This window comes from Podarcis raffonei, chromosome 17 (genome assembly GCF_027172205.1).
Source record: "Podarcis raffonei isolate rPodRaf1 chromosome 17, rPodRaf1.pri, whole genome shotgun sequence".
Lineage (NCBI taxonomy): Eukaryota > Metazoa > Chordata > Lepidosauria > Squamata > Lacertidae > Podarcis > Podarcis raffonei.
In genome coordinates this window covers 21,553,290-21,576,916 of record NC_070618.1, presented here as the reverse complement: position 1 = coordinate 21,576,916, position 23,627 = coordinate 21,553,290, and the positions used below count along the sequence as shown (strand labels likewise).

Here is a 23,627-nt window from a genome sequence, read left to right as displayed (position 1 = left end):
TAAATTCTGGTGCATAATGTATAGAACCTGGTACATAATGTATTTGAACCTGCTGCATGTGGGTCAGGGTGCCATTAACTACACCAGTAAAACTGCTATCATCCTCCTTTACCAGAAAACATCTTGGTTTTTGGACGGGCTTTAAAGAGTCTGCACTTGGAGTTGGGTCAGAGAGATAGATTGGATATGCTGCTAGTCTGTTGGCCACCCTGTGGCCCATCAGCATCCCTGATCAAGCCGGCCAAGTTTGTCTGGGGTATTTTGGGAGGACCCCAGGACTTCAGCAGCCTCAAGGCTTTATTTATTTATTACATTTATATACTGCCCTTCTTCACTAAATCTCAGGGAGGTTCACAGAATAAATTTTTCTCTCATTGGATAATTCTCAGGTTCAGGTGCAGTCCACCTTAGAACATGTGGCATTCTAGAAGCACAAGCCCAGCAGATGGGAGGCAACATATGTCTCAGTTCACCAGACTTACACTCTAACCTCTTTTTTATTTGTCTCCCTGGTGGTAGTGAAGATATAGGTCAGACTTTGCTGGGGACAGGATGCCTCCCCCTCATCCCTGCCTCCTCATCTGCCTATTTGGGCTTCTTTGATGCAGCATGGATCTTGACCTGTGGGTGTGCAGCCTTCCAGGCAAGAGGAGGGTGCATTTACAGAAATCTAGATGAATCCCTTAACGCATCTTGGTCTTTTGCTGGCTTCCCACTAACTAGGATTTTTCCGACTGCTGACAATAACTAAATATTATGTTTGCGAAATCCTTGGCAAGTAATTTCCCTAGGAACCTAATAATCATTGTACTATTTCCACTTCTTCTCCCTCCACTTCACATATGTTATGCCTCCTCACTCCTGAAACAAATGCCTATAATTAATACTGATCATAAGTTTTTATTTTGTTTTACCAATATTACTAGATATTGTAGTATACCAGATTGTATTATGTGTTCAAAAAACATAGTCCTCTGCACATGTGCCTGTGGGTTCTTAGTCTCTTGTACAGTGTCACCCATCATTGTGAATATGAAACTTTGGATAATTTGTAGGCAATCCAAAGCTTCATATTCACAATGATGGGTGACACTGTACAAGAGACTTAAGAACCCACAGGTACCTGGGTAGTCTTGGGCAAGCTAGTAATTTGTGCATTACATTCCTATGTCTACTTGGAAGTAAGTTCTAATGTATTCAGTGTTTCTTATCCCAGGATTCAGATTCCCATGCATAGTATTCAGAACATGCATAGGAGATAGATAGATGCATGCACGCACACACACACACACACACACACACACACATGGCAATATATCACAAATCACAATGTGTGCAAGGGCTAGGCAATATCTGCTTTTTAACATCATGATAATTCACCAAGTGGTAAGATCACTTGCCAACTACTTGATAGACCTGACGGAGCCCAATTTGAGAAGAGCGTTTACCATGGCCCGTTTCCATTCTATACCCACGGCCTTCTTGCAGGGGATTTACTTTAAGACCCCCATTACTCAGCGTCTATGTCCATGCACAATGAATGAAGTAGAGGACTTCATACACTTCTTTTTCTACTGCCCTATTTATGAGCTAATAAGAACTAAGCTCCTCCTCTTGATCCCGCCCACCATCACATCTAAGGAAGACTGTTTGAAATCGCTTCTTGTGGACGCAAATCCCCAAATTTCACGTGGGGTGGCAATCTTTATAGTGCAGGCTTTGAAACTCAGGGCTACACTGACTGGGTAGTGTGTCCCAGACCTGGACCTGTTTTAATTCTTTGTATTACCTTTTTAACCTAATGTGCCGAGCCTATTTTGGGGCCATTATATGTTTTATATACATCTGCATTTTAGATTCCCGGCGCTGGCAACTAAATTTTTACATTATTGTTTTAGTGTTTTAGGGTAATTTAAATGTCACAATGCCAGTAATATCGTTTGAATTTTGTTAGGTTGCTTCTCTCTAGCATTTCTGTCTTATCCTGCTATGGCTGTATGCTATGGCTGTATGCTAATGCAATAAAGGTTTGATGATGATGATAATTCACCAGCTAAACGCTACAATGTTATCAGCAGCTAAACCTCACAATATCACCACCTAAACAATGTTATTACCAGCTAAACATTGCAATATACCACAATGTTGGAAATAAGGATGGAACTATACGGAGGCAAACAGGACAATGTTCTGGCAACTGCTACTACTTAGGGGTCTAAAATGGATAAATGACAATATTGCCAATCATCGCGCACTCAGTTTCATCAGCAGGCAAGCAGATACTGTGATATATTGAAATATTGTGATGTTTAGGTGGTGATATATCACAATATTGAAAACCACTTATTACCTTCCCTCTCCCTCTCTCTCCTCCCCTCACAATTGACCACCTGAAAGAGCTCATGGGCCTGAATTTTAGATCACGTAACTTTTATAGTCAGTTAGATTTTTACTATTTTAGAATGTTTTGCAGTAACATTTCATCCTCTGATTGTCTCTTCATTTTTAAACACTCCCCCCCCCCCCCCGTTTTTCTAATTGAAAACATTCTTTTATTGCCCAGGAAACAAGTTGCTTCAACATTTTTTGAGAGATGCGAATTATTGTTGTTTCTTTCCTTCATGGTGCTCCATTGCAGTAAAGAACTTTAAAAGAGAAACTAAAATAAAGTGATTCCTAATTGTAGTAGAGCCTCTATTCCTAGTGTCCTAATTTAGTAAATTTCTAGAAAAGCCAGATTAGCAGAAATTCCTAAACCTCAGAGATCTCTTAACCTGATTTGTTTTAATGTTAATTGATCCCTATGGAAAATATTTTTGCTTTGTTTAGTCACTTCTTTCCTCCAGTAAAATAAAAAACAAAACTTCTTGTTACATTTAAAAGAGTCTGGTCCAACTGGTATTTTGGTAGAGAAGAGGAAGTGCATATAATAGGCATCTCTTGAATACTTTTTTATGGCAACACGCCTATTTTATTGTTTACAATTTTATTGAGTAACCCATTATTTTAATGATTGTTTTGTACTACTTTTAATGTTTCTAATGCTTTTATATTGCTGTAAATCACCCTGTTATTTTTTTGAGAAAGCAGTATATACGTACCTTTATAAATAAATGTGTTGGTGGTCCACAGACTCTGAGCTACAGTTGTAAAAGGAGTTGAAAGACTTGAGACTGAGTTTGGGTGAGCAAAAGAAGATGGGCAAAGGGAACTATACTTGTACAGAAAGTGCTTTGAATCCTGGCCTATGTCTTTGTGTAGGGAAACCCTTCCAGTAGCGATACATTGTCACACTTCTGGTTTTATTTTTCATATAAATTAGTTACGTGTTCTCTAGGAATTATCTGTGTATTCCTCCAAACCAACAATTGTGATGGCCAGAATGAACAAGACTTAACTGCAGTTAAATATATCTGTATCTGCAGGATTGTACTCTAAAGCATAGGGACTGTAGGAAGAAAATATAGAGTTGAATACAAACCATCAAGTTTAAATTTGAAAAACATTGCTTTTTTAGATTTAAAAACTACAATGACATTAGGAAATGTAAATGATAAAACTAAACAATGAAAGCACTTTTAATATATTCTTCTGGTCATAGATGGAGGGGTGTATAATGAGTTTCTGTTCTTAACGTATCCTTTTTATTACACAACATTGATTTGTCATGACACATATATTTAAACAGAAGGTAGCAGATTTTGACATATTTACATGTATAGCTTTTTGTTCAAAGTAGTTAAGCTTTTCATAAGTTAGTAATAATACTGCTCTAAAGACCAAATGAATAGTATGGCTTCAATCTGTAACTTCTTAGTATCAACTGGTCCTGATCCAATTATCAGTATAGTTTGATTTAGCTAGTGTGAAGTATTTATTTATTTACTTTTATTTTATATCAATCTATATCTGTCTCCAGGTTATATATTGATGCAATTCTTTATATTTTAAGATACAAACTTTTGAACTAACACCTGCTGATTGCTTTTCTCCCTGGGTTTTGTTTTGGATAGCTTGAAGATGGACACACCTTATTTGATTATAATGTTGGACTGAATGATATAGTTCAGCTTTTGATACGCTCAGAATCTGATGCTCCTGCTTCTCCATCAACAAATGAAGATGGAAAGCCCAGTTCCTGTGGAGTTGTGAACTGTAAGAACAAATCCAAGCAAGGAGCAAACAGTGGATCATCTAATCAGCCATCTACATCAGCACGTTCGTTTCTTATTGATCCTGGCATTGGACGATACAAGGTATTTGTATTTTTGTAAATTTTGGACTGTATAATTGCACATATAAATTTTACTCTCATGACTGTTGTGAAGTAAAAAATGTTAAGTAAAGTTTGAGGTTTGTATATTAGATTTCTGTCTAAATTTAGTTGCCCCTCTTTCCAGGGGGATAAATTCCCACCCACCCCCAAGCCATTTGAAGGAATCATCCTCTACTCCAGTGATGGCCAAACTTGGCCCTCCAGCTGTTTTGGGACTACAATTCCCATCGTCCCTAGCTAACAGGACCAGTGGTCATGGATGATGGCAATTGTAGTCCCAAAACAGCTGGAGGGCCAAGTTTGTCCATCACTGCTCTACTCCATACAAGTTAATGGTGAGAGTGAAAAAGAGACTGTAGCCCTGAAAATAGCTGGCGGTAGGATAACACTGCCCCTGGGACTATAGGAGCAACAGCATCCTTGCTGGAGGAATAAGATTTCCTCCCCACTTTTGGAGTTGAACCCTTTATCTCCAATTCCCAGGGGCTGGTTTGACAGTTCAAATGGCTTCATGAGCCTGATGTGCACCATAGCTTTCCTGCCACTGGTCTACATGAAATTCCTCTGCTGTAGGCACAAATGCACTGTAATGCTTTTAGGAAATTTCAGATGTAATAAAGCCTAAAACTCAATGGATTCATTGAATCTAGAATGTATTTTTAAGTTACTTGAGCCCTCTTCCCTTAATGTCATGGAAAAGCTGGTATCTAGGAATTTTTGAAGCCATGGGAAATGTTCCTTTTTCTAGGTTTTTTTCAGGCAAAATGAATTTTTGGGAAAATGGAAAAACATGCAGTACCTTTTTTAGTCCTTTCATTTTTAGAAACATAAAACGTATTATGTATATCTTGGTTTGTCGTTAAATTATCATGTTTGATACCTTAAAATAGTGCTTATTCAGTCAATTCCAAATTGAATATCTACTTTTTAAATATTTTATTACAAATGAAGCTGTAAGCTACTGAACTGTAAGGAATTTAGCATCTCTTTCATTTTCCAGTTTATGAGGAGCAGGCAGAAAACAATAAAAACAAGAGAAACCACCAACATTATAGTAAGAAAATTACTGTGTATTCTGAAAATTATCCTGAGTTGTGTTCAGCACTCAGGGCAGACTCATTGACATTAATGAATCTAAGTTATTCATATGTATTAATATCAGTGGGGCTACTCTGTGCAGGATGACTCTTGAATGGTACCCTATGTCTCCTTAAGTGCTCCCAAAGTGTCAAGTAGATATAAAGTACTTACTGTATTTTTCCATATATAAGACTAGGTTTTTTCCCCTAAAAAATAATGTCAAAAATTAGGGGGCGTCTTATACTCTGGGCCATCTTCCCTCATTTTATTAAATCTGAGTCCCCCAAAATAGGGGGCGTCTTATACATGGGGGCATATTATAGATGAAAAAAATATGGTATTTTCATAAGCGAGCTGTGAAAAAGGGGTGAGTAAACCAAGACTCAATGAATACTGCATGAAATTTAATCAGTCTTATTTTCTGAGTTACCAATATCAGTTTCTGTTTCTTCATATATATCATGGACTTCTGTGTTATTCTGACAGGCTAATACCCCTCTTTAACATTTTTGATTGATTTTTTTGTGATAATTTAGTGAACTTTACTGGCAGAATTATAGAGTCTTATTTTTGGGTGAAAAGCTTTGCCAGTCATTTGTGACTATATTCCTGGTCTGGGTTCAGATTCTGTCCATTTGAAAAAGAAATCTTTTTCTTTTTTAATACTGAACAGCATTAGTTGTATACATTACTTGTTTTTAAGTGTCCAACAGACCTGGGATTAGCATATTTAGCATTTATTTCATTTTCTTGGTACTACACCCCTGGAAGCAATGTGGAACACAACAAAGGTGCTTTGTAGTGTAACATTCTTTTTATATTATGACTGCACCTTATTTTTGATAATGTTATATCATTTCTCTTCCGTTTCAGAAGCATGCAAATTGAGTTTTCTTGCACAATTTTACAGACTGTACTACAAGTGAGCCTATGTACTGGTTTGATTGGGCTGAAAATGTACAAGCCTTTTCACATGCCTCATTTAATATTCAGTTACCATAGAAATTTGCTGATACTGAACTACATACTGCTGCAGCTGGAATTCAGGCTTCGTTAATCGTTCAGTTCCTGGGCGCCTGTTACCAGGGCTCACACGTTGAACGTAATGGCTCACCTAAGGCCATAAATATACTGAAAGCTATGCCAAAATAGCCCTGTTTTCTCCTTTAATTTGAGGTTCTGTGATCTAGTTTCTGGCTTGTGGGCTAGAGCCACCCCTTAAGATCCCAACTCGCTCACTTACCTGTTTTTCTGTCCCTGCCACAGTGGGGTTAAGTAAACTGGACACTGGCACAGCTGTTACCATACTCAGAAGGAACATGGAGCATACAGACATGGAGATTCTGTTCTTGGTGGTAGTGTGGCTTTAACAGGAAGCCACAAGACTGCTAATGAAAACATAGTTTAGCTATATGTAGTTAAGTATTATTCTGCTGGGTTTGAGTCATTAAGACCTTTCATGGTCTTGATGCCTTCTCTGTCCTCATGGATCAATAGTTCAGTTATCCTGTCTTTCGGCTTCCTCCTTTCTAGCAGTACTGCCTCCCTCAAGTGTTCCTTCAATCCTCTCCTTTCATCAACTTTGTTCCTCACTGGTTTTTTCTGTAGGCTTTTTGTTGAAGTGAGACTAAGCTTAAATCATGGGTACTTTATGGGCCCATAGGCTCATTTGGAAAAGTAATATAGCTTTGTGGGCACCAAAAGAACCCATTTCACAGAAGAAAAACTAGTGAAGTGCAGACACCCAAAACAAATCAGACAAAAAAGCAATCAAGCAACCCCTGCCCCGGAAAAGCAGGTATGCCCCAACCAAACAATAAAAAGTGTTGCTGTTGTCCCTCGCTTGCAAAAGAAGGGAGTCTTGCTGGGCACCAAGAGGGTTGTCTTGGGGTGCCCTGGTACCTGTGAGCATCAAGATGGGGACTGAAGGTTTAGACTACTCAGTATTCAAAATGACTTTCCTATTTTCCTCTTTAGAATAGTGAAGCAAAACTGTCATCAGCGTTGGTGGCTTTCAGTGTAGCGAAGGATCATATAAATAGATATGGATTGGCCGTTTAAACTGTAGTTATAGTCTGTTTGATGTGCACAGCTAAATGTAACATTCCAGTTAATATGAAAAAAATAATGCTACTGTGTGCTACAAGGTGTATTATAATTGGCCAGTCTGTAGTTGCAGTAGATTTTATTTGCCAAAGCAGAGAGAAAACTAAATATACATTAGTCAGGGGGTAAGTGCTCCCATCATTCCTGACCATTGAGCATACTGGCTAGGTAGTTGTATTCCAAAACATCTGAAAGAATGCCATGTTGGCTACTCCTGATTTTGGCAGGTTCCCTTATGCAAGGCAGAGGCAAGCCACCATCTGCACTTCTCCATGGTGTCCTCCTGAACCAATTGGGAATTGGGGGCACTGTATTCCTATTCTTACAGTTTTACAGCGGTTACAGCTCTACCTACGGGACAGTCCAGAGAGTAGCACTGGGAGAGTGCTTTTTGACTTCCTATTGGTTGCACTAAGGTGACGCTGGGCACTATTCTATATTCAGTTCTGTTGCTGAATTTTATATAAATATAATTGGATATAAATATGTAAATAAGCAGTTAGATATAAATACATGCAAATGTCCAGTAGGTTGTGAGCATTGACATCATTAGGAAAAGTTTAGGTGTTTTAGCAGATGAAATAAAATGTATCTTAAAGAATGTAGGTGATGTGTTCTTTTTCATTGGAGAGAGGAGAAGTTCTTGGCCATCAAGGAAAGTATGTTGGGCTTTTGTTTTTAGTGAAAAAAGGAAGAGGTGAAAGTCCATAATGTGCTGGGTTTTGTTGTTAAGAGCAGGAGGGATGGTGGTAGCTTTAAAAAGCATGCTAGTGGGAAACGCAGCCCTAAAGAATTGTAGGTGCATTACATTAAGCATTTAAAAAACAAATAAATCACAAAACAGCATAGGCATGGAGGGAGTTGTTTTATGCATCAGCAGTGACCACAGAGTTACTGGTTGATAATTTCTGTGGCATTTTTCTTGCAACCATTGCTAACCCAATGCCCAAAGTGTTGTAGTAAAAGTGCTAGTTTGGAGGAAAAAACACATTTCCAAGAGCCAACACATTGAGTTCTGTGATGTGATTTTCACTCCTCAGAAGTGCTTCCTAGGAACAATACATTTGAATTCTGCACAACAAATGAGTAACTGCATTTATTGTGTCATAAGATAATTTGGAAAGGTTAAGTTGTGTACTGTTAGAGAGAGTATATGCAAAAATAATAACCACAAAATCACCTTTTCATTGGCAAAGCTGAATTATTTCATTGGAAGATGGTTTGTAAATGGAGTTTTCAACATGGCGCCGAGGTAAGACACGCTTACCGGTGCTCTTCAGACTTCTTTTAATCTTCTTTTAATCCTCTATATTTTATCTTAACTGACCCAGTCAGTCTTTGAAGCTTTTTATAATTGCTGCTAGCTCATTCCCTCCCGGGCTTTAAGGCACTCCCTCCCAGTTTCTCGTTGACTCCGCGTGACAAACTTACTCCAAGGATTTTGAAGGACTTCTAATGGGCTCTTAACCCTAAAAACTACAAATTTATAAAACCACAAATTCCTCCCACCACCTCCAATTTCGTGGACCCCCAAACATCTCAGCTGTTTTTAACAAACTGAGAAGAAGGGGGGGGGATACTGCAAAGGAGTGCTCTAATTGGACTCAGTTTTTAAACTCCTCGCAGCAGCCCACCTAGGACGGAACGAAAATTGAACGAGATTGCGACCTGAGAACTTTAATACTTTAATACTTAATCACTCTGTTTAGAAGTCTGATCTCATTGATTTAAGAAGAATCTGCAATGAGAAGAGCCAAAAGACTCAGGTGCCTTGACACAGAAACTGACGCAGAGCCCTCTGGTTTCAAACAGAGTAATCTAGATAAGTATCTGCTACCTCAAAAACAGCATATATCTCCTCCCAAAAACTCCCTCAACTCTTTACATGGAAAGACAGTTGAAGAGATATCCCTAGGAATAAATGAGGACAAGGCCACTACTCCCATAACCGAGGCACAAGTACTAATTGATAGAAAGGTGGAGCTGCTGGAGGAATGCTGCCTACTGACTGCTCAAACAGTTCAAAAAATCTTTGAACAATTACAAAACATCTTCAAGAAGCTGGATAACCCAGATGAAAGGAGGCAACTCACTCCCTTTTTGCCATCCTTAACAAGCCCTGGAGATAAACAGAACAAATACAAATTTATACCTCTAAACCAGCTAAAAACCAGAGGAAGCCCCCCTCACTCAGTTAACTTGATACTGAGGCCATGTGAGATTGTTCTCCACATTTTTCCATACAGAGGGCCTCTACCTTACTGGGAGTCAGCCTTCTGGGCCAGACACCATCTAGATCTGCTCCTAGGCCTTGAGGGGGGAAGGATTGACTTAAAAGCAGCCAAGAGGCTCACTAACGATGGATATTCCAAAAAAGTACTACTAAGATTTGGTAGTCATAGAATCCCAACCAAAATCCTAAGGGAAAAGGCTCATTTAGCCCAGAAAGGAATTATTCCACATCGACACTTTGAAGATATATCACTCAGACCACTGATCGCATCTAAAAGACAGAACAAGATGAACAAGGCCATTCCAACAGAAGCCGATATCTGCCCTACTCCCGTGGAAGAACCCAGTAGATGGGAGAAATCGCTGCCAGCTACCCCGGAAATCACGCAAGAAAAATCCAAGTTCCCAAACCATGCGATTGTAGCATCAATCAACAGCCTCGCCCTTGACACAACAGACTGGACAGTCCCAGAAGAAGAAGATCTGCTGAGTAACTTTACCAACTTACCAGATAAAGAACAAATAAGCATACTCAGTAAACTGACGAAACTACAGGCCAGATTGACTGAAATTCACCAACAAGGTCAACAAAATGCAGTAGAAACAATACACAATCAAACTTCACACCTACCAGCCCTCTCCCCAAAATGCATAGTCAAAAAGAGAGCTACTAATGGAACTTTCAAATGTATAGATGCAGAGCTCCAAATCCAGCCTCCTTTAAAATATGAAATGACAAGGAAAAACTCCAGCAATGAGACCACAAATTCCTGGCTGAGATATCAAATACTAGCTCCAAACGAAATAGGTACCCCTTATTTAAGTACTACAAAGGGTTCTAACATTGTCGAACAAAAGATGACCTCCAACAGACCTGACACACTGAGCTCAACATCAAATGAAATCAAAGAAATGGAAGTAGAGACCGAAAACAATCCTACTGTCCATAATAGTCCACCAACTACAGAAATTTCTCAGGAGCAAGGAACAGCTAAGGAAGAAAATCAAGAAAGGGAGGAAATTCTAATTTCCCGCACTTTAAAAAAGAATTTAAAAGATCCATCATTATGTTCCCCACCGAAAGTAGCGACAAATGGCTGTATCGGCACAAGACAAAATCCCTCGCTGGACTCAATAACAGAATTAGAATGACTAAAAGCTGTCAACCAGCCACCAACTCAAAAACGGATCCTACGCTTGCTGTCCTGGAATATTGCAGGGTGGGGAAACAAAGACGGAGACCCAGACCTAATGAACTTCTTCAAAGATTTTGAATTAATACTTCTACAAGAAACATGGTCAACTAGAGATATTAAAATCAATGGATTCTCCTCCTATATGAAACCCGCATTGAAAACGAACACGAAGGGCCGGCCGAAAGCAGGGTTCTGTTGTATGATCAAAGACAACTTAGGGTTTGAAATCAAGCAGTTAGAAAAATGCTTGCCACTTGCACAAACCCTACTTTTAACCCAAAAAGACGATACTTTGCTACTTGTAAATGTCTATATCCCCCCATCCAAAAACAACAGCAACAGTGAAAATTGGTCACAACTAACCTTTTATATAGAAAATTTGACCGATAAATACCCAAACACCTCATTGATAATAGCAGGTGATTTTAATGCCAGAGTGGGAACCAACAATGAACAACTATGTAGCAAACTAAATTGGAATACTGATAATGATATCGCACATGCCCTGAAAATAGGACGATTCTCCAGAGATAGGGTTGTAAACACCGAAGGCTTACGCCTACTTGAATTATGTAACAACTTTAATTTGCAGATTGTGAACGGTTCAACAAAAGGCGATAGAAGCGGGGAGTTTACATACTTCTCCCCCCGAGGATGCAGTGTCATCGACTATATTCTTGTCCCTTATAATATTATAAATTCGATCATGGACCTCAAAATTGGAACGCGTACTGAAAGTGACCATCAGCCATTATTGTTGTCTATTAACTTAAAGGACGAAACCAAAATAACCAAGCACAATATTATGGAACCCTCTCAATACAAACAAATGACCCAATTAAAATGGTCCCAGGAAATGAGTGCAGTAGTGGGGCAAAAACTTACAGCCAACCTGAGAAAACAAGTATTATCCAACTTAAAGACTACTAATTCCTACAGCGATATTCCGAAAATTTATAATGAAATCTTCCAAATGTTCGTAGAACTTAGTACTCCACCTAAAGTTTGGGTACTTAAACATAGCGCTAGCCCTTGGTTTGACGATGAATGTTTCCAGCTAAAAAGAAAACTGCGCCAAACATTTAAAAATAATCGTACTAAACTAGAGCCCTCTTATCTTGATGAAAAAAGAAAATATCATTACATTCTGGCCGAAAAGAAACAGAAATATGCAACCCAAAAATGGCTACAATTACTCGACTCAATTCAGAGTAAAAATAACAAAGCGTTCTGGAACCTAGTGTACGGAGGATTGAAAGCCGAAAATCAACTAACTCTACCACCAATTGCAGAATCCAAATGGTCCCAATATTTTACATCGGTATTTAACAATCTACACAGTGAGCTTAAAGGAAATGAAACCACTAAAAATAAAATCAATAAACTCCAGGAGTGGCCAAGGGTAGAAGAAGAGGAAATTAGAGAGATAGTTAAAAATTTCAAATCGGGGAAATCTCCTGGGCCAGACGGTCTACCAATAGAATTATTCAAGACCTATATAGATTGGTGGGCAGAACCCTTAGCTCAATTGTTTACTCTCATAGATAAATATGGGATCATACCTGAGATATGGTTAAGATCAATAATTATCCCAATCTTTAAAAATGGTGACCCAAAAGAACCAAGGAATTATAGACCGATAAGCCTATTATCAGTGATAGGGAAAATCTACGCTAAGCACCTTTTATCTAAACTCCTTACCTGGATGAAAAATCTAAATTTACCAGGGAAAGAACAAATAGGTTTCTCCAAAGGTTGCTCTACATTAGACCACTGCCTTATACTTATGCACTTGGTTGAAAAATACAGATCTCAAAGGCAATCTAAGATATATGCTGCTTTTGTAGATTTTCGTGGTGCATTTGATTCAATTGACCGCCCAAAGCTGTGGAGGAAACTCACAGAATTAAAAATTGATCAGCGCTTATTGATCCTAATAAAAAATTTATACTCTTCCAATATCTGTCAAGTCAAACTTAACACCAAAGGTCACCTCTCACCAGACATCCCAAACTCGAAAGGGGTAAAACAAGGGTGTATTCTTGCCCCCTTCCTATTTAATTTATTTTTATCAGACTTGCCAGATCACCTTCAAAAAATAGAATCACATGCCCCTAAACTTAATCAGAAACCAGTTTCTCTGTTATTATACGCAGACGATGCTGTTCTACTATCATTAACGAGCTTGGGTCTGAAACGTCTCATATCTTCTCTGATCCTTTACTGCGAATGTAACAAGCTCTCTATAAATTATGAGAAGACAAAAATTTTGGTCTTCTCGAATGGTTGGAAATTAGAGAAATGGAAAATAAGAGGGCAGGAAATCCAACAAGTGAAAATCTATAGGTATCTGGGAATCTTATTCCAGAGCAATTTAGGGTGGGCAAATCATCGCACAAATGCCATAAAACAGGCAAAGTGCACCTCATCAGCTGTTGCCCGTTTTTATTATCAGAAAGGCAATCAATTTATTCCTGCGGCCAATCAGATATTCCAAACAAAAGTGCAATCCCAGATATTCTATGGAATCCCGCTATGGGTCCAAGCATATAATAGTGATCTAAAAAAGATTCACTCCAGCTTTCTGAGACGTATTCTTGGACTCCCAACTGTGATCAAATATGAAACAATGTGTGCAGAAATAGGCATACACACAATGGAATATTGGGCCTGGTCCACCTCAATAAAGTACTGGTTACGCTGCCATTTTCGCTGCCCTCCATCAAGTCTGCTCGCTGATTTGCTCAAAGACTCCTACAAATCAAGATGGTATCAGTACCTCGAAAAAAAGATTGAATCTTTAGGCATCGAGCTGGAGCCCCTGTACAATTCTAATGAGCAATACATTTTCCATAATATCCTAACTAGACTAAAGGATGTCGAGAGGCAAAATATTATGGCAGCTGTAAACAAAATTTGTTCGCCCATATTCTATGATTTAAATATCTTAGATAGCAGAGCCAATTACGTCACCAAATTAATAATTCCAGCCCAACGTAGGGCCTTTATGCTGGCCCGTTTGAATGTTTTTCCCTCAGCATTTGTCAGGGGAAGATATCAAAACATCCCCAGAAACAAGAGATTCTGCAGATGTTTTATGAATGTCCCGGACACGGTAGAGCACATTCTCTTTCAGTGCCCATTGTACAGTACGCTCCGTCAACGCGTGCTGTCCCCTCTTTTGGGTGGTCTGGAGCCCCAACAAGGTGAATGTGTGGGATTCTGCCTATCCGACGTTGACCAAAGGGTAACGGCGGGGGTAGCCGAGTTTTTGGTAGTAGCCCTCCAAGGAGCGGGTTAGCAAGGAAAACCACTGATTTTATATGTATATATATATATATGTATGTAGCCAACTGCTGCCTTTCTGTATATATCTCAAGGCTTTTATATGTTACTTTCTCTTTTATCGTTTTATTTGTATAATGCCTAATAAAGGTTTGAATAAGTAAGTAAGTAAATGGATGAGCAAAGAACAGTTTTCAGAGTTAAAGGATTTCATTATTATTGTGGAGAAGGAAATGTCTAGAGAAAATGAAGAAAGCGGTAAAATACAGGAAAAGCAGGCAAAAAGCAGGAATAACCAAAGGTTAGAAAGCTTCTGTAACCTTAGTGATTGTGAATAGTTGTGTGAAGGAGAGAATAGTAATTTAAAACAAGAGCTGCTCTGTTTACATCTGTAGTTTATTTGTGTTGAAATGATTTTCTGACAAAATGTAGAATATTCTGTTTAGTTTTAAGAATGTAAAGGTAGAGTGAATTTAACTAATGCAGTTGCATTGTAGTTGGGGATCCACAGCATTATTAATCCTGTACTTTTTCAGCATAACATTCACTAAATGTCAAATTTATTTTTAGATAAATGAACTTGTGGATGCCCGAGATGTTACTATTGGATCCTGGTTTGAAGCTCATATACAAAACGTAACTCAAGCAACAAAAGGACATAAAAATGGAAAAGCACAAGGAAAGAGTGGCAGTAATTACAAAAGGACTAATGGAAACTTAAACCAAGATCACTCTAGAGAAAATGCAAATAATTTGGACAATGCACCTTCTACATCTTACTCAGATTATATGGACACTGAAGAAGATACTGTTTATCATATCAAGTATGATGAGTAAGTGCTGCTGATATTATTATGAGGATACCATGTGCGTTTATATGGTTGGTATAAGCTAAGAATTTTCACAAGAAATTGAAATCCTTAAGAAAACAAGTTCACATTCCAAGTTCAAAAGAAACAGGATTTTACAAACCATAAAACATTTCTGTTTGATATAATGCATTTCCTGGGAGCAGCATGATTTATTTTGGGAGCTTGGCTGAAATACTAACTGTATTTCCTTTGAGAAACCCAGACTTTCACAGGATGTGGATCCATAAATTAGCCTTGCAGTAGTGTTTTATAGTACTTTGTATATACAATTAGAGCATAACTCTTAAAAAATTATCTGGAATTACTAAACAAAACTGAATGGGTTTACTATTAATAAGTGAAGAAATATATAGGAATACAGTTTTGTCAGTACATTATTTACTTAAACCCTGTTAGCTTTTCCTGTAGGAAGTATTTTGGAGAGACAGATGAGCTCACTGTTAACTGCTTATTGATGTGAAGAGCATAGTAATGGGGTCTCAACCCATCTTCCAGAGTAGGACAAACACCAAATCCCTTAGCCACAACTGTCACTAAATATACACACAGAAACCTTTGGCCAACTGGAAGTATGTGTTTTAATTGGTACTCTGTGTGTGTATGTGTGAGAGAGAAAGTGACAGGGAGAGAGGGGTGGGGATATTTTGCTTCCACTCCTTGATCCCTGGTTATCCTGATTCAAAATGACTCAGTAACTGTGTGGCCTTGGTCATGTTTCTGTCAAAATCCAATGCACATCTTCAGCCTGAGCAGGATCTGACTCCTGTAGATAAAAGGATATTGTTGTGAGATGATTAATTTGTTTCTTTTACGTATTTTGCATGAAGGCATGTTTTGTGTTGTTAGGAGGGAGAAAGAAATATTTAATATATTATTGTTGTTATTTTAAAGTTTGTATACTTCCCTTTATCTGTAGATCTCAGGGTGGTTCACAACATAAAATTACAATGTGTTACGGTTGCTAGTATTGTAAAAATACAAGCATATAATAATATGCTAGTATTAGCAGTAGGTAGGGGACCTCCTGCCTGTGCTGAGATCTCAGTTCTGTTGTTTTTAATCTTATATGGCCAGTGTTATCTTTCTGCAGTTAACCTAATACAGATGTTATAGGGTACCTAACAATATCAGCTATTTGTACGTTCATAATTGAAAATGAAATACTGGTTCATTTGATAATGAACATCGGCTTTAGTACAGTACTTTTTGTTTTGTAAAGGAGTAGGCCAAGATGCATGTGTGTAACTTGAGTCTAATCATATTTCTTAACTGATTAAGGAAGTAGCATCGGAATAAACCCTTTGTGTGGATAAAAGGTCTATTCAGGTGCCACTTTCTTAAGCTGGTTAAGAAACTGTTTTTTCAGGTCTTGCCCGTGAATTTCATCTTCAGATGGTACATTTTGCTTAGACTGAATGGGCTGCTTTTGCACATCATATCAAACCTTAGTTTAGTAAAATCTGCTCATACAGGAACAAGTTCCTGTCTCCCTGATGGCTTGTTTTAACCCATCATTGTTAAGATTAATCTTGGTTATGCATCTGGATGATGTAATAAGTTGTTCTTAATCAAAAGTGGAAGTGAAATCTTGGCTGGGTGGAAGGAGGGGACCTAATCAAATTCAGACTGCAGCTCATTCCTGCTCATGCATAGTGCCGTAAACTGTGATTTGGCTTAATGTGTAGATGCAAGCATAGTGTAGGTGAGTATCTTATTTTTGTTGCTTGGGGCTCTTTTGCTTCAGTTTTCACTGAGCCTATAACCTAACATATGTCTTATTTAAAATGCCACACTTGTAGAGTGAAAGTCCTTGTACTGGTTTGGCATATTGCTTGATTTGCCTCTTTGAGGAGCACTGAGGGGATGCTTGTCTTGCTTGTACTTCATTAGGGCTTTGGGTATGAGGGGTAGTGCTGGCACCTACTTTTGCTGATAACCCTATGGATCTGTGGACCAAGAGTGGTCCCTATTTCCATGCTAGGAACCACGGACACAGATCAGACTCCTCCATTGCACTGTGTTTTGCACTATTTTGAAGGGTTGAGTTTTGAAGTGTTCCTCATAAGTGGCTTCCAAGTTGTTCGGAAAAGGGAATTGAAAGCACTATTAGGTTTAGCCAGCCTCTGATCCCCCATGCCTCCAAGAAAAGGAAGTAGCACCATGCTGATTCATTGTCTTCACCTAATGATTAGGGATCAAGCCTTGGTTTCTAGCATTCCTGTGCTAAGTGCTTCTTAACTGGCTTCAGTGTTGGTTTAAGTTTTGTATGTGATTGCATGTGTGCTGTTACTAGCAGAATCTATTAGACAGGGTGGATTGGGTTGGACAATACGCAACTTTCCATTAGCAGTGTCAAAAGCCAGAATAAACACAGCTCAGCTGTAATTGCTTACCTACCGTCTTCTTGAACTTACCTAAAAAACAAGGAAGAACAAAAAGTGAGTCAAGAAGTTGTAAGAACTTAGTAAAATCTGACACTGAAAGTTCACTTTATTTTAGATAGCTTCTAGGTTTTCATGGCACTTTGTAAGTAGTTGTCTTATTCTCACAAATCTGATAAATGGTGAAAAAATGTTTTTGGACAAGAATATTGTGTGAATAATTGTTGCCTATGTGTTGTACGGGTTGCACAATCATCATTAACGGCACAGGTTGTATTTCTTCAGCAGCGACTGTAATTGCTAAGCAGAGCCATATTTCTCATAAGAATGACAGAGAGACTGGACTAAGAAGCTGTTTTGGTTCCTGTGATGCAATGCTGATAGTTACAGCTATCCTTATCTCTGTTGAAGGATCCTTGACAATCTCTTTCTGGCCATATTTCCATGATCTTTCTGGGCACAGACATGCTCACTTTCATGAGCCACAACTCTTGGTCATACTAGCATCTTGATAACTCATACTCAACATTGTCAGACTGAACCTTGGAGCCTTCAGTGGAGCATGTTGTAGGGGATCCCAATCTTACCTCTTTGTATGAAGATCACTTTCATATGAAATAAGTGCAGAGAATGGCCCAATATCTGGGATTGAAATATGCACTTCCTCAGGTGAATGTTACTAGCTATTCTTTTAATAGCTAAAAATTCCTGAAACAAGCTCTTGTTCTTTTTATAGTACTTGGAAAGCAGTTTTAGTGAAGGAGCTGCTTCTTTCGTTTTAACCTATTGACTCACTTGCTGAGGCATACCAACATGGAGGGAAGCTGGGTTTTCTGGATAGAAAATTATAGTTTACAATTTTCTTATCTTTGTGAAGGCTAGGTACCAATGCTTTCAATGGGACAACCCCATACTTTATCTTGATCACACTCCAGATGACAAGAAAAATCTGGCTCATGTGTTTCAGGCTGATGCACTTCACTTTACTAAGGAACAAGCACTACATGTTACAATGATGATTGGGATTCAAAGGATGTGGTGAGTACTATTGCTGTTTGCCAATAAGCCAAGTCTTACTCTACTTCACTGCTTCCATAGAGTATGGCCAGCACAGAGCACCTGTCCTTTAGTGAAATTTGTTTTAGTATCTAGAAGGATGGTCGCTTAGAAAGGATTCTGCTCTGGTCAGACCTCACCTGGAGTACTGTGTCCAGTTCTGGGCACCACAGTTCAAGAAGGACACTGACAAACTGGAACGTGTCCAGAGGAGGGCAACCAAAATGGTCAAAGGCCTGGAAACGATGCCTTATGAGGAACGGCTAAGGGAGCTGGGCATGTTTAGCCTGGAGAAGAGGAGGCTAAGGGGTGATATGATAGCCATGTTCAAATATATAAAAGGATGTCACATAGAGGAGGGAGAAAGGTTGTTTTTTGCTGCTCCAGAGAAGCGGACACGGAGCAATGGATCCAAACTACAAGAAAGAAGATTCCACCTAAACATTAGGAAGAACTTCCTGACAGTAAGAGCTGTTCGACAGTGGAATTTGCTGCCAAGGAGTGTGGTGGAGTCTCCTTCTTTGGAGGTCTTTAAGCAGAGGCTTGACAACCATATGTCAGGAGTGCTCTGATGGTGTTTCCTGCTTGGCAGGGGGTTGGACTCGATGGCCCTTGTGGTCTCTTCCAACTCTATGATTCTATGAGATCTTCTACTGGAGAATATGCATCCCGGAAATTCTGCACTGATGCACTACATCAGAATTATTGGTGCTCTCAACCAGAGTTTTCAGCTAGTACAAGGACAATTGGATGACTATATAAACGAACCCTTTGGCTGCTGTTTCTCTTCACCTCACCATCTTGTTCAGCCTTCAGTAAACCCCCAACAGAGATTGTCTGTACTCTCCCCATATCCTCCCTCTTTAGGAAGAAGGTGATACAGAGGAAAGTGGAGCAATTGAGGTTCAAGTATCTCAGAGTCATCTAAGCTCTACTTTTCTATACTTTAACATGCCAGAGAAGAAAAGAAGACTTCGACAGAACCTTGAATTTTGTGGTGTCAACTTCTTTATAAGAAAGTCCCAAGAAATTCCAGATGATTTGCATATATTCTTCCCTGCCTCACAGATAGTTTGGGTTTCGTGTATAGATCTAAATTTATGTATTTTCGTTGAACGGCAACACACCTCCAGTTTGCAAACAGACCGGTTCCTTTTCAATACTGAGTTTTAGCTTTCAGCTTTCCCACTAAATCAAGGGTATATCCTAATTTCTGATTTCTGCAAGCAACTGGCTTCCAGTAGGAAACTGTGCAACAATGAGGAACTACATTCCATAGTCACTTTGTTAACATAGGGAGAAAGGTATCATTCATATCAAATCACTTTTTTTACATTCATGAAGGCTGCCATTGTACTTGGAGGCATTTGTGTAAATAAACGTGGTGATTACTCAAAGAATCTACAGTGAAATTTCAGATTCAGTGGTGTAAGGCAGCTATAATAAATCACTTATGTGATTTTAAATAATGATAATATAATATACAAAATAAAGTCAATAAAACAATGTGAAAAGTGTTCATCTGAAAGAAAAATTTAAAAAATCACAGAAACCACAGAAAACACTCACTCCCTGAACACACGATGAACATCTACAGCCACCAAAGGTCCGATCATTCAATGCCCAAGAGAATAAAACTGTATTTTCCTGATGTTAGAAAGATGACAAAGTAAGTATCAATGAGGCTTTTCACAGTCAGGGCTACCACAGTAAAGGCAGGTTCTCCCCTTTCAACATTTGGAGGGGAAACACAGAGAAGGGCCTTGTATGTTGTTCAGCATCTGGGTAGGTTCACATGAAGGAAGGTAGTCCATGATGTTTCAGAATCCTAAACCATGCAGTGTTTTATGGGTCAAAACCAGCACTTAGAATTCTGCTGGGGTTTGGGACTGGCAGTCTATGCAAGTGGGCTGGAGCTGAAGCTTGCTGTTTAGACCAGGAATCCCCAATCTTTGGCCCTCCAGATGCTTTGTACTACAATTCCCATCATTCCTGACCACTGGTCCGGTTAGCTAGGAATCATGGAGTTGTAGGCGAAAACATCTGGAGGGCCGCAGGTTGGGGGTGCCTGGTTTAGACCATTAAGTCCTTAGTAAGTAGTCTAGCTGTCACATTCTTCATTCTTGGAATCCTCCCTATTCTCCCAAATGATCTCTTTCTCTTCCCAGGAATGTGATACAGCATTCTTTTTTTTTTAAAAGATTTTTATTAAGATTTTCAAATTTAATACAATAAAGAGAAAAATCAGAAAGAAAAAAGCAAAAAAGTTTAAAAGCACATAAAGTAAGCATTGTGAACTTTATGAGCATTCTTAAAGGCATAGACAAAACAGAAACGCAGCCAATCCCCATTAAGTCACTAGCCCGTATGAAGCAAACCCCGCAGCCTCCTGTTCAGCAAATGTTAAGGAGGTGCCCTTGTGCTTTCCTGCAAGCAATGTCATCCCAAAGGGAGCTATAGCCCCTCACCCTCAGAAATGAGTCTGTCATTGTGGTGGTGGGGGGGGGGGAAGGCTTCCTCTGCCAGTGATGTTCTGCTAGCTCTGTCCTTTTGCCTTTCTTATAGCACATGGTTCAGGGCATACAGAACAACACAACACAACACAACACACACCTCCTTCATCCACTATACCTGCTTGAAAGATATACCTCTCACCCCTAGAAGGTCAGGTGGTAAGAGAAATCAAAGGAGCTTCTTCTGGTATCTTGCTTAAATGTGGGTTCAGGCAGTATATATGGTAGGCCATATTTTCTTTTATGGAATAGCTTTTTTCTAGTTATTTGCTTTTAATAAGCAATGGTTGTGATAGTAACCTATATTGTGTGTGTGTGAATATAGATATAAAGTTTTATTATCTGATAGATGTTATTCAATTTTTAAGATATGCAGAAATATTATTCATCTTTAAATTGTTGTGTTGTGGTAAGAGTTTGTATTTGGAGGGATTGCCATCTGGGGAAAGATCCTCATGCACAGCAGTGGGCTTCCTGAATGAAATGGTGCACAAGGCAGATGGTTTGCACTTTCAGCTTTGACATTGCTAATCAACCGTATTTGTGTGTGCTGTGAATTAGGACATCTCCTTCTCTGACACATGAGCTTCATTGTTAAAACTGACAACACCCACCATCTTTTCAATGGGACTTACAACAACCTGTGTGTTAGAGGTGGTATTTCTCCCCCCCCCACTTTTGAATAACATTTGCCTATGTAGGAGCACTTCCAGAGGGGAAGCTTGAACATGCAAGCCTGTTTCAAAGCACAAACTTCCCTTGTCAGATTGTGCTTGCTTGATAAGACTGTCCTTGTTTAATATTTTGGTCCAAAATGATCAGTCTAGCTTGAGGGAAGGGAAATAAAGTGAACTGTGAACAGATATGAGTCAGTTGTGGATTCCATGAATCAATTAAATGGACTTGTTTTAGGTGTAAATTAGAAGGGGGTCAGGAAAGGATGAAATGATTTTATAATAGACCTTAAATTTAGGATAGATTTGTTGTATGTTCACATAGGGTTAATACTTTTATCTGAGCCACATTCTAGTAATGTATAAATACAGCCTGTGGTCAAGGAAAACTGGGAGTCTTTCTTCATGGGCAACCAATTGCTAAGAAAGGTTTCCATAGAGATGGAAGATCACGTGAGAGTTCTGCTATGCTAGCATTAATATTTAAAATTAGAAGCAGGTTTGGTAGGGTTAAGCTTTCACAGAGTCAATCATCTATTGAGCATTTTATTTTTTAAAGACTTGCTCTTACATTTGTTGGATCCCCCCCACCAATATTAATATTTTATTAGAGATACTTATATAGTAAAATCTTGATTCTTGTAGAAACTAAAGTTGTTAAAGACATGAGTTATTATTTCAAATGCCTCAGGTGCACTCGCAGTCTATCAAAATAAATGAGAAAGACCCTATTATTTTCAATAGAATGTGAATTGCAGCTATTACTTAAGTTAACATTGCAAAGCTGGTATAGGTCTACAATATATATGTAACTGAAAAGCACATTGTTAGTTTAAGATTATGCTAAGATTGTAACGATTAAACTATATAAGGGCAATATACTGATTAGAAAATAATGGGCTTGCTTCATTTTTGGCTCTCTGTTTTTAACAAAATTGCTTCGTCTTTGGTGAAAATGAAATGAGAATCTCCTTTTGTTTCTTTGTCTGATTTTGCTCTATTTCGTGTACTGCAATGCTGTATTGTACTGCTACAGTTTAAATCATATAGCTGTGAATGCTGCACTGCTCTGCTATAGTTAAAATGCTCCATTTAGTGGTGGATTAGTAAACCTATTGAAATAAAGGGATTTGACTTCAGTGGGTCCACTCTGAGGGTGACGTAGTTGGATATCACCCATTGTTTATAGGCAGATGTTCTGGAAATATTTGAAACTGAATGTGTTTGCATTCTAGCCCCGTGTTGAAGGTGTGCAGGTGGCTTTTTATTTTCTGAATCTCTTCCTAGCAGACAAAGAAATGAATTTCCAATCTTCAGAGCTGTAGAGAATTGGAACAATAAAGGAGTGATATAGTAGATTATTCCTCTTAGAAACCAGAGAGAATATGGCTGAAGCTAGGGTGTCTAGAGGTCTGTAATCTGCACAACTCCGTGTCCTTCCCCATAGCTATAGGAGGGGTCACCAATATGACCCCTGCCAGATGTTACTGGACCACAGCTTCTGTTGTCCCTGACCATTGGCCATGCTGACTGTAGCTGAGTGGGGCTGGGAGTCCAACAACATCTGGGGGCACCATGTTTTTTTGCTCCTTGCCACAGTCGCTGTTTCCTTAGCTCTCATGTCTTTTGCTGTGCAAATCTCTGTGTATCTCTTTCCCCTGACTAAAATTTTCAAATTGTACAAAACCCCATATTTGTTCTTGAATTAGGTTGAATGGTAAATGTATCCCCTCTTGCATAATTTCTTTTGATAATAATACACTTTAAACATAGAATGACAATTCCTCCATTATAAGCCGCCTTTTTTTAACCACCACAAGAATTTTGCAGCCCAGTCATATGCATGTCTGCTCAATAGTATGCCCTGTTGAGTTCAATGGAATTGGGGTATGTATAGGATTTCAGCCTAAGCCTTACTTGAGAGTAAGACTCATTGCTAATAGGGCTTACTGCTGA

The 23,627-nt window shown here is 38.8% G+C and overlaps 1 protein-coding gene across 2 annotated transcripts in view; it reads left to right on the top strand.

Moving 5' to 3' along the window:
* The window catches only part of UHRF2 (ubiquitin like with PHD and ring finger domains 2), a 53,033-nt gene that overhangs the window by 4,538 nt on the left and 24,868 nt on the right, over window positions 1–23,627 (top strand). Inside the window, exons 2-4 of one of the 2 annotated variants that reach the window (XM_053371920.1) lie at window positions 4,014–4,256; window positions 5,277–5,330; window positions 14,746–15,008. In XM_053371920.1, coding sequence (XP_053227895.1) covers window positions 4,014–4,256; window positions 5,277–5,330; window positions 14,746–15,008 — 560 coding nt within the window. The remainder of the gene's footprint in view (window positions 1–4,013; window positions 4,257–5,276; window positions 5,331–14,745; window positions 15,009–23,627) is intronic. The other variant, XM_053371921.1, reaches the window with a different exon arrangement.